The 12,645-nt window shown below is 34.2% G+C and overlaps 1 protein-coding gene across 3 annotated transcripts in view; it reads left to right on the top strand.

The window, feature by feature from the left end:
* Positions 1-7,362, top strand: part of LOC129803059 (uncharacterized) — a 62,757-nt gene extending 55,395 nt beyond the window's left edge. For all 3 annotated transcript variants that reach the window (XM_055849395.1, XM_055849394.1, XM_055849393.1), the window contains exons 5-6: positions 412-593; positions 6,925-7,362. In XM_055849395.1, the coding sequence (XP_055705370.1) occupies positions 412-593; positions 6,925-7,037 (295 nt within the window). In that variant the 3' untranslated portion in view covers positions 7,038-7,362. The remainder of the gene's footprint in view (positions 1-411; positions 594-6,924) is intronic.
* The last annotated feature ends 5,283 nt before the right edge of the window (positions 7,363-12,645 follow it).

The raw sequence follows: 12,645 nt of genomic DNA, 5'->3' as shown, positions 1-12,645 counted from the left end.
AAGTCGTCCGGTTTACGGCGATCCGGATTAGAGAGCGGGCACTGTAGATACAAAAATCGATTTTTAACGTTTTATTATATCAAAATTTATTCACATAGAGTTTAATCTCAGTTTTAAATCCGACACCTGGGACAATAGTAGCTGAGACTGTAAAGAATCTAAGAAACTATTGAATCCCTTCTAAATAAAATTTTGTAAACTATCTCAAGACTGAGTAAAATTTGAAACTCATGAAAGCACACATCTATTTCTGTAGAGCTTTGGCTAGTGAAATACCAGTTGAGAGGGTTCTTTGGTGAAATATTTCTAACATGTCATGTTGCTCCTTATTAAGAGCAAATACAATTTTGAACTGGAGGTGATGCAACGCTCGACTTACTTTCCTGGTATTTTCTTGGTATTGTGCTGCAGGGTGGACGATATGCTTGTGGACAGTGGTACGGAAAAGAAGAGACGAAAGGAGGATGGAATGTATGAATCAATTCTCACCTGGCGAGTGCCTCGTGTGCAGGTGGATCCTCCAGTTACCTTCAATTGTGCCCTTTCAATTCCAGGGACAAATTACACAGCTAGACGAGAAACTATCTACTACAGTGAGTAAATAGTGCATAAGAACATACTCTTAAAGAGAAGTTTGGTTGAAAAGGCAATCGATGGTGCGAGACAAAATTGAAGGGAATTGGCAAATATAATTCAAATTGGTGGTTCTGACTTCTTCAATTTATTCAAATTGCAATGCTTTGATGGGTGGGTAAATTGAATTCCTTGCAGCTACAATTTAGAAAGAGCAAATATCGCTAATTGGCAAGTCACGCAAATCGCATTTTCAATTCTTGAAATGGGGTATCGGATGTTCTTGCAGTGGAAGGTTGTTTCTTTCAGTTTTTTTTTCATTTAATTTTCTGTTCTGTACACCTTAAAATGGCATCAGGATGGTTGAATTCAGCCCATAAATCAATTTTATTCAAATGTTCTTCTAAGGTGGATTATCCACTTTATGCTCCTTTGAACTTTTCTTGATTATAAATTTTGTAATTTTTAGAAACACTTTTGATATACCTAGATTCTAGAGGTTTTTGCTTATCTTTTAGTTTACTCAGAAAAAATACTTGCTAAATTATAGACTGTTACGAATCAGAGGATGGAAGGTTCGATCAACCATGTGGAATTGCGATAAGATATTCTTTAGAGCTTTTTTAACTTTTGATTTATTAAAAATTGTTTAGGTGTTGTGTATAAGTCGCAAGTAACCCTTTGCTAGACAGATGCCAAGCGTTTGCGAAGATCTTTAAAGTATTTAAATACAATAAAAAAATTGATCGTTCTGATTAGCGTAATAAAATAGGTATGGAATATTTTATGGCTCTAAACAAGTCTAAAGCTTAACCCATTCCTTACCATAGTATTATACATCATACGCAAATTGAGTGATTTTAGATGATTTATTCCAGGGAAATAATTATTCAAATTGCTGTCGGGAATGGATTTGTAGTTACTTTAGTCCTTCAATTACTTGGAAAAAATGGCCCGACAGAGATGGGAATACATTTTGTTGTTCTTTTCTCGCTTCGCGTGAAGTCATGCAAAAATTTTGCACAAAAAGGCGGACGGAAAGTTCGACATCCCGTCGAATTTGTTAAAATTGGCCTTCATCCTCTTTTCTGATTTGAATTCTGGTTGCCAATGTGTTTTCTTGGATAGTTACTCTATCTAAATCAAAATATTTTGTAATTAATTAAAGTACAGAATTTAAATTCTGTACTTTAATTAATTCTGTGTAAAGGCTGGGTCGTCCTCATCCTTGCGAACCAGATGACCTACCCACCGGAGCCTATTGAGGCGTATTTGGTTGACGACAGTTACTTCTCGGTAGCGCTCGTACACCTCATGGTTGTGTAGGCTCCGGAATCGTCCCTCCTCACATATGGGGCCAAAAATTCGTCGTAGTATCCTGCTCTCAAACGCGGCTAAGAGTTCGCAATTCTGTTTGCTGAGGACCCACGTCTCAGACGAATACGTGAGGACTGGCAGGATCATAGTCCTATACAGCAGTAGCTTAGTCTTTATGCTTAAGGTTCTGGACCGGAAAATTCTTGATAGACTGAAATACGCCTTGTGGGCTTTCAGTAGCCGTGCGCGGACTTCTGTTGAGATGTTGTTGTCGGCTGTGATTGTTGATCCAAGGTACACGAAGGAGTTAACAACTTCAAAGTTGTAGTTTCCCATCGGGAACCCTGTTTGACCAATGCTCTCTGTAGATGTTGACGGAGTTGCTGCTGACGAGGCCACCATGTACTTTATTTTGCGTTCGTTTATCTGTAGCCCCAGATTTCGTACCGCATGTTCAATCTGGATGAAGGCCTCTTGTACAGCTCTGGGATTGCGTCCTATAATGTCAATATCGTCAGCATTGGCTAGGAGCTGCGTGAACTTATTGAGTATGACCCCCCTCATGCTCACGCCGGAGTCACGGATCGCTTTCTCAAGTGCCAGGTTAAAGAGGACGCACGATAGTCCGTCCCCCTGTCTGAGTCCGTTGTTCACGCAAAACTCTCGTGACAGCGATCCGCTCGCCCTTACTTTGCTCCTCACATCGGTCATGGTCACCCTAGTCAGTCTAATCAATTTGTTCGGGGTACCGAATTCTACCATGGCTTCGTACAGTTTTACTCTGACTATGCTATCGTAGGCTGCTTTGAAATCGATGAAGAGATGATGAAGCTGATGAAATGTTTGGTCATGCTCCCTCATCTTCTCTATAGACAGCCGAAGGGAAAAGATCTGGTCTGTTGTTGATTATCCTGGAGTGAAACCACATTGATATAATCCAATAATGGTCTGAGCGAATGGGGCTATTCGACCAAGCAGAATAGAGGAGAATATCTTATAGGCGGTACTCGACAACATAATATCCCTATAGTTGCTACAGTTTGTACGGTTTGTACATTGACATAAACAACCTCTAATTCTCGAACGTAAACGCACAGCAGTAGTTTGATCTGATCCATTGCTGCCAAATTTTTCAAGTTGAATATTTTAGGGATCTGTCTGATTATATAATATTTAAGGCTTAAAGACCTCTAGAATTAAGGATAAGCTGAGAAACGAGTTAGCGTAATTAATAAATTATCAAAATATTGATTAAATCACATTTCCATTAATCTTTTTGATATACGCGCTAAAGGGGAAGGCTTTCACCATTTGCGTCGCTCCTAACGATACCGCCTGTATTATAACAGTGAGCCTAAACAGTAAGTGGACAAACTCTATCCCTTAGCAGGAATTGCTCCTCCATGGGTGAGGAAACCAATCATCTCCAGTAAAGAGATGTTCAAGGTTCTCTCTGAACCGAAGCATCTTTTCCATATGGTCACAAAAAACCAAGAGCAACGCTGATGTCTCGCAGAGCTTTTGCCACTCTGTCAAATAACTTGACAAACCTCCGGAGGAGGCTAGACTCAATTTGTGGAAGGAAGTCTTTCCACTAAATTTTGTCGAATTAAGGGAAGACCTTTTCCCTGGTGGTGACATTGAAGTCTCTTGATCGTTTGAGAAGCGGCGTAGCGCGCTCGAGAGACAACAGACGGCGATGGGGCGTCTCCGAATGTGACATCCTATGTGACTGTGGGATGATCCAAATCACCTCCCACTTGTGTATTTGTCCGTTATCCCCTACCCCATGCGGAGCAGGAGATTTGATGTCGGCAAGTTCGCTTGCCATTAACGTGACCCGTGTTTGGGGAAGATAAACTTGATTTTGTGCTTCGATACAATTAATAATAAACCCTTTTCACACACTCTGACTTCAAACACTTTATATTTTTCTCATATTCTTTCAATGAATTTGACCTACCTAGAAATATATTTTAATAGCTACTTAAAGTACACAATTTCCTGAAACACTAGGTTGGTGGATGTGCGAAGCCTAAAAGCCCTCCCTTCCATCACTTCTATATGATACCCGTCGTCCCTTTCATTTCAGTTAAAGTTGGTGAACAGTGCTACACAAACAAGCGAATAGTGGTTATTCTCCTCTATACCGTATTTTTTCTCGAACATTTGATGGTTGTTTGAAAATAAAGTCTTAGACATTTTAAGCGTGAAAGGAATAAGAAATGCTGGAAAAGAGAACGAAAAAAAATAAAAGAGAATATCGATTGCCTTTAGGGAGGATTTACGCTAAATCCCGGGGGAATGTACCACAATGTTCATCTTCGGAGACCTTTTGGAAATACAAGAAAAGAAGTGAGCGTAAATTTAAAGAGAAGAATAGTAGGGGAAAAAAGTTGTTTACACTAAAAGCACACCCTTCAGGAGGATTTCTTGTATGCTTCATAGAGGATTTTGTGGCTTTCCCCTTTTGCTCACTTTCTACCAAAATCCGGGATTCTTTTATGAATTTTTCTCCGGTGTAAATAAATATCCAAAGCTCCTCTGCTTCCGCTGAGAAGATAGTACGGAAAATAAAAAAAAAATCATAATAATTTATTTCTATTATTTCACACCCATAGAGGATTTCCCTCAAGAAAACTTCCTTCAGTAGACTCTCTAAATTTGTAATTCAACCATCATTTATCTTCCTTTTCTTTTGTAAAATTTCAGGCCACTGAATATTTTGGGAAAGTTGCATAGTATATGTAGACCATTGTTTTCAAATATTTGTGTTTCATTTCAAAAGTTTCCAAATAGAAACTGTTGCGATAGCCGAAAGTCCTGAAGAGAAAAGACCTAAAGTTTCTGAATTAAGTTATAATAAGTTGCCCTGAGGAAATCAAAAAGATTATCCTAATACGAGCCTACGCAGAAAAAATATATTTCGTAAAATTGTTCGTAAATATTTGTGAATTCCTACTGAGGGCTTGCGGTATGCTCATAAATTGTATAACCTACTAAAAAGCTTGTAAAATTTTGTACTTCTTTCAAAAACTTTGATCGTAACATGCATTTCTTGTTCTTTTGCAAACATTTATTTGTAAATGTTTGTGAACACACAGAAAAATGTTCGTAAAATTTTGTCATTTGTTCGTAAAGTTTTGCCACACAAACTAAAAGGTAGGAACAAATGTTTTTAAATGAAACAAAAAAATGTTCATCAAGTGATCATATTATGGACTTGTTTGTCGGTTATACGTTTTACGAGCGTTTCGTAAGTTTCCAATAGGAATTTACCAAACATTGACGAACAATTTTACGAGATATTTTTTTGTATTCTGTATTTTCTGTATACCGGATTTTTCGACTAAAAACTCGAGATTCAAAATTTGAGAACAGTTTCCAGTATGAGCGTTGTATTAGTAGAAAATTGTGGCTCCATACAGAGAAAAAGCTGTTAGGTGTTAGTGAGTTCTTGTGAACTGTTTGGTTAATTTTTGATTTAAAAATATTTTTTGTGAAAATAAAAAAACTAGTCCAAGTCTCGGTAAAAACTTTTGGACACTGACCAAAATTTTGGAACAAGTTTTCCTTGGAACAATTTTTTTGGAATCGATTTGCACCTAGAAAAGATTTTTTTTTGTTCCAAGAAGTTTTCTTTATGGTTTTGTTATGAAATGCAGTTACAATTTTGTTAGAGTTTTCTTTTGGAACCGTTTTGATACAGTGGAATGTCTACAAATTTGAATTGATTTCTTTTTATACAAATTTGTTCCTGAAATTTGGAACAGAATTTGTTGCACTCGGATGTTTTGTTCCCACTATCAGGAACAAATTGATACATATTTTTTATAACAATATTATCCCTACATCTGTAGCATATTTGTTCCAAAAATTTTTGGTGTCCGTGGACGAGGTAATTTTTGGAACGAAATTGTTACTCATATGGGAAATCTTTTTGTTCCCATTGTCGGGAACAAATCCGTGTAAGTGACTTCGTCTTACAGTTAAGGCTTATGCTTCAGTCGAGATGGATTTTGGTGGCGAAAGTTCATAAGAAACATCAAATAAAAATCAACTTGAGAGTGTTTTATACAGACACGTGCATGACGAAATCATATTCGAGTGCCGGCAGCAGGAGAGGAAGGGAATCTCGCATTAAAAAAGTGAAACCATGTAGTACGAAAATTGCCACAAATTTGGCGTCCTCTTCACTTCAGTGACGGGTGACTGAGTGTGAGAGGAGGGATACGCTTTTATACTAGACGAGCTATTTATTGGAACAAATTCGTTACTTATGTTGGGTATCTTTTTGTTCCTCCTAGAAGGTACAAATTTCTTTCAAAAATTTTCGGTGTCCGTGGACGAGCTACATTTTGGAACAAATTCAGTAAACTTTATTTTGAAGCTGATTCACATTCAGTGTCTCACATTTCTAAAAAAGAGTTATAGGTGAAATCTATTAAAACCATAAAAAATGAGTTGTCCGAAGCTTAAATCGTCCAAAGGTAGCGCACTTTCCCCTAGCATTATTTCTGTAGTGAGTTTATTGGGATATTTTCTTTTATGTGACGTAAAACCTAATGAAAAGTAATAGATTTTGTTGATTAGGTCTTTAATTAACTAAAATATTTTATTTGAATCAAAATATTCTTTCTGTGCCAGAAAGTTTTAATAAAGTGTTAATAAATGGGACTTATAGCAAATATTCCATCAATCACTTAATTAATTTCCTCCCAGGATATATAATCTTCTGACAAACTTCTGTAGATGCCAAGTGGTTATTTGCTAGAATTAAGCAACAAATTGGGAGTTGGTGGTTCTTTTTTGTATGCCTCAGGGTTGAGGCAATGAAATCATTTATCTCTGGGGTGAAAATGTGTCAAAAATTTCCCTCAAAGTGTCTCACACCATCCAATTTCTGGAAGATTGAAAGTCATGCTTTTCCAGATTTAAATTAATTGACGCTGACGGTGAAAACCACTGGTGATTTTTTTTCTTGGTGCTTTTGTGCCTTCAGCGTGAAGAAAATAAATTTTGCTTGCCTTGTAGCTGGATCGGGGACATCATCTGTTGATGTGATCATGTTGAGGATAAGCTGGAGCGTCCTAGTTGTCATGGCTCTCTTAATTAATCATCTTCTTGGGAAGCGTCGACTTCTGTAGACGACATCGAGAATGCTTTAGTGGCATTTTGGAGGAGTGCAACAATGGACACCCAGGAAAAATAATCTCATCTTCCACCTCGACTCACTCACTCACTATATAATTCTTTCCATCCTTGAGGTTTGTACTGGAGTGGAGACGAGTACCACCCCACCACCCACTTTAGACACTTATAGAACAGTCAAAAGACGACGGAGAAGAGTAAGTTTAAGTAATAAATGTTATTATAAAAAAAGGAAAAGAGAGTGATTAAACTAAAGTGTTACTATGTGTAAATAGCTAACTAACTGACCAAAAAGACAATTGGAGAAAATGAGTTGAAAAAGGAAACATGCATAAAAAAATCCTCTAATGGCTCTAATATATATTTTCTGATGGAAATTCCAATTAAAATCTGCTTTATGTATTTTAATTTCTTTCCCCAAAAAGATTTTCTTCCATATCAATACTCACACGATTCATAGTCAATTGGTGTATCTACCGTTTCCAATAGGAAAAGGGCCTTTGCGAAGTAATTAATGGTGATGTGATTGCAAGACATTCGAATGCTTTTGATATTGACGAGTCCACTGAGACTAACCGTAGTGTCACATATAAAGATAATTATTTTAATATTAAAGACGGAAAGAGAGGTGTAGGGTGGAGTTATCACTTCTGGGCGTTATAAACTTATGGATAGCTTGCAAAAATCTTAAGTTCTTATCTAAAACAAATTTAAAAAAACCACTGAATTGTAAGTAACATTATAAACTGATAATTTTACGATTTTTCGAAATCTGTTTTAGGTAAGAATTTAAGATTTTTGCACCCTGTCTATAAGTGTATAGTGTCCATAAGTGATGACTCCACTGAAGATATTACTATTCGTATTAATCGTTTTCTGAACTTTCTGGATAATATGAAAAATAATTCGAGTAATTTTCCATGCGTGCCAACTGTGATTCGGTCAGTTTGAAGAGGTTTCATGCCTGTCAACTTTGTTCACAGTGGATAAGTGCGAGAGAGAGATGCAAGATAAAACACTTGGTAACTTTTTTTGTCATTCTCGCAGTTCAGAACTTATATGTGACACCACGGTAAATCAATTTGGTAGAAGTATTTTACTACAGAGATAGAAACACAACATCACGAAAACGTAAATTTCATGACCATGTTACATATAAGATTAATATTAAGATTAATACTCTCTGAACTGCGAGAATGTCAAAAGAAGATAGCAAGTGTTTTATCTTGCCTCTCTCTTGTGTTTCGCTCGAAAACTGACCGAATCACAGTTTGCACGCATGGAAAATAGCTCGAATTGCCTGTAATACGATTCAGAAAGCAAATTAATACGAACAGTAATATCTTATTCACCGTATTACTACACTAGAGTGTACTCTTTCTAACACACGTGATATTCCATTTGAATTTTGCATACTGTATACCTCTGTCTCTGGCTTTTCTTAATATTAATATTAATCTTATATGTGACACCACTGTCAAGTTATTAAACTTACATTCCACGCAAACAACTCTCTTAACGTAAATCTTACCTGATTTTCACGTAAGTTTGTTACGTCGAAATTATATAGCTTCACAGAATACGTAACAAAATTAATGACTTGATATAATAATGTAAGTTTTTCTTAAATAACTTACCATGAACGAAATCTGAATAGTCGTCTCACTTACGCTCATATTAATTTCAGAAACTTCTTCACAAAGAACAGTTATGGTGTGCATAGCATTAACTTGAAAAAAAATTTATATTTCATGTAGATTAAATTTGAATGGAAATTAGTTTTTATATTTTATCTATTTTATACATTATTTTAAATTTCTATTTAGCTTCATTTTCCTGATTAAATCAGTTTTTTCAAAATTTAAAGATACGGTAAGTGTAAATATTCATTGACCTTTAAAATAGAAAAACGGTTAGTCAAGATACATAACGGGTAACTTGTGAAAAATTTGAGAAATTGATTTTATTTAGTTTTTTTTTTGATTGGTAACATAAGTACAGATTTTTTGACTTTTTCTCAATATGTTTTCAAGAAAAATACCTATACAGAAAAAATATTTTGTAAAATCATTCGTAAATGTTTGTAAACTCCTGTTGCGGAGTTACGATATGCTCGTAAATCGTATGAACCACTAAATAGTTCGTAAATGTTTGTACTTTTTTTTTTACAAACATTACTCGAAACATGATCGTTTGATGAGCATATTTTGTTCTCTTGTAAAAATTTGTTAATATATGTTTACTTGTCTGATAAGCTTTGCGAACGAATGACAAAATTTTACGAGCATTTTTTGTGTTTTACAGACATTTACAAACAAATGTTTGTAAAAGCACAAAAAATGCTCGTCAAGTGATCATGTTACGAACAATGTTTGTGAAAGGAGTACAAACTTTTACGAACTTTTTAGTGGGTTATACGATTTTCGAGCATTTTGTAAATCAACAGTATAGGAATCCAAAAACATTTGCGAACAATTTTACGAAATATATTTTTCTGTGTTGTTAGACTACATCGTCGGTCGCATTGATCAATTTTCTTTTTATTTATTTTTTTGTCATTTATGATATTTTAATTCAATTCAATTTTAATTTATGTATATCTGTTCAATTAATGCTTGGTTTCGTCTGCCGCCGACTTACAACGACCGATCTTATCAGGTAATCGGCAGCCCCAAAACACTGAAGCTTCTACCGCTAAACCATCGAACTTTTATCAGTTGGACTACATATTTGATTTAAAAAAAATGCTTTAATAAATTGTCATTTGTCATTTTGAAAATAAATCATATCACCATAAATAATGGAAAAATACTTCTCTTATACACCAATTAAGGGTTTAAATAACAATTAATGAACTGAATGTAATAAATGGAAGTAATTAGGTGTTGAATAATTAAAAATAAATATTATCACATGATACAATGATGTGGCAAAATAGTCATATACATTTGATCAACTGGCGTAAAAAATCCTTGAGCACATTTTAATAGTGAGTGTTTTAATTCAATACAAAATTGGGCTAAAAAAACAGTCAGCAAAAAATATATGTACTAATAATTATTTAACATCATTACGTCCGACTTTGAACGAAGTATAAAAAAGACATTGAATCAATTGACTTCTATTAGTTTTAGAAACAGAACGAAAGAAAAATTTAGATGAATTACGGCCTTTTTACCACAAAAGATATAGATATATTGGAAAAATTACTTTTTATTTTATATCTGGGTGAAAGAAAATTTAAAAAAAAATTGTAAAATATAGTTATTAATAAAAGGAAAAATTGTATAAAATTGGAATTACTCTTGTTGAATTATTCTAAGCGATACAGTGAAAATTCTAACGAAAATTAATGAAGTAATACCCCGGATTTTGAGAAGAACCAATGGATAAATTTCGAGGGTTTGATTGTAAAGAAAAAAAAACGCTACTTAAGAAGTAAAATCCCATAATACTGTGAATAAAATGATATTAACGGCATGAAATGCTTTTTAAGAAGTGTAATTTAATAAATTTGTTTATGGTTATTTTATTGAAAAATTTCTTGGGGAAAATATATATTTTCATAAAAAATAGTGAAACATGAGAAAAAATTATTTAAATTCCATGTAATTTTTCTGTCAAGAGAAATTAGAAAACAGGAATTGAAGTAAAAATTGCTGTAACATTAAAATTAATGGCTAATTTGCATAAAAATATCCTCGTGCAGACAGAAAAAAATGTTATTATAAATGTATAATAAAAAAAAACTCGTGAAAGGTTCCACAGAGGAGCATCGAATAGAAAATTAAATATAGTGGAAATAATATGTATGATAAAATTATGGAGATGTGATATTTTATGTTTCGCATCATTGAACAACAATTGGATTTATCAGTTTGATGCAAAAATACGCATTATAACAATGATGGGCATTTGCATAAAATTTGTAAGGGGTTCAGCGTCATTTACAGAAAATTGTTGAAAAAATTGCAGCCCTAACTCCTCCCACCTTCACAAAGATTCTTTTTTTTTATTAAAATATATGCTAATAAAAATGAAACGGAAAAGAGTCTGCAAAAGGGGTACGGAAACCCTTCTGCAGTTTATTCAATTGAAAAAGTTTTTTGAATAAAAATAGTAAAATAAAACTGTGGATTTTTGTCGCTGAAATGGGAAGAAGTATATTTGTAAATAAAATATTAATGAAAATGATGTAGTAAAATGAAAACATAATTTTCAATGGATCATTCTATATTTTATTATTTCACTTCCACTTTTTATCATCCGATTGATGATGATTCATTTCAATATTTTTTCATCCCACAATATCCACCATTCTTCCTTTTACTCTTTTCCAGCAAAATAACAATATTTTGATAGGAGTATTTATTAAAATTTGTGGCTGCGAAATGGTACAATTGAACAAATATGCTTTTGAGAGAAAATTGCTGTTTGTTTTTTTTATCAACAATTTTAATGTCTTCACAATGCAATATTAATTTTTATTTTTCATATTTTTAATTCCAATTTAATGGTCGTTCTGGTAAAAAAAGTTTTAAAAATAAATTCAATATCAACATATTTAGATTTCTACTTGCTTTCAATGTATTATTTTTCAATTATTTTTAAATGTATTTTATATAATATAAAATTTTCCCAAATTTAAAATTTTTCGATTGGTGCAGCACACTGTTTTCAGTTCAACTTCAAATTTAGTTTATTAATCTCAACAAAAAGGCTAAAATGTTTGTTGGTATCTGTTGAATTTCAAGCAACATTTAGGATGCAATCAAGATTTTAGGCAGCAATTAGTCAGAGCTCCTTTAACTCAATGTCTCCTCATTTGATATGGCGTATTTTCTTCCAGGAAAAGAGATTTCTATACATGTATTACTACAGAAAAGTGCAGGTAAGTGGAGCATAAAGACGATGTGCAAATATCCTTTATGTTATAGCTATGTTGTACACGTTGTACACAAAATAGTGTTGTAACAAGGTTGATAAGCATTTCCTTTGCTGTGCTTTGCATTCATAGCTGAGGTTCTATGAATACTCCCGTCAAGAAACACAAATTCAAGTAGAAGATGCTCCTCTTGAAATGAGCAGCGCTCTAATCATTCTTGTTCTTGTCAATGATTTTAGACAAGTATCATAAAGGCTGAAAAAAAAGTTCTAATTCATTTTGGAAAAATCAAAAAAAGAATGTCCAGTAGAACTGTATTTCAGCATCGCGCTATGCGAATGTAACCTGTGAAAAATGTAGAACTGGAAGCAGATCATTTTCAAACCCTTATCCCTATTTGGGGTCCTCTGCCCATAACATCAAGGTTAATAGCCCACATCTGTCGATCCTCCGCCACTTGAGGAAGATGTTTTGGTGCAATCCCAAGGCGCTCCAAGGCCAGATCCTGAATTTCATTCATCCACCTCGTCCTAGGTCTGCCCCGAAAAATCGAAGTTTTCTCCCAATGGCTTGCATAACTTTTTGTGGATTCTTAGATTTTCTGGCTTTAAATTTTTGTGAATCTATAAAGGCTTCTTAGGTAAGGTAAAGTGCTCTCGCTCGACCGGTTCCTCGTCTCGATCGGTAGATTTATTTATATTTGCTATAATATTTTGCGT

This window comes from Phlebotomus papatasi, chromosome 2, assembly GCF_024763615.1.
Source record: "Phlebotomus papatasi isolate M1 chromosome 2, Ppap_2.1, whole genome shotgun sequence".
NCBI lineage: Eukaryota > Metazoa > Arthropoda > Insecta > Diptera > Psychodidae > Phlebotomus > Phlebotomus papatasi.
Note: the sequence above shows the minus strand (reverse complement) of the source record. Positions and strands in the feature narration are given on the sequence as shown.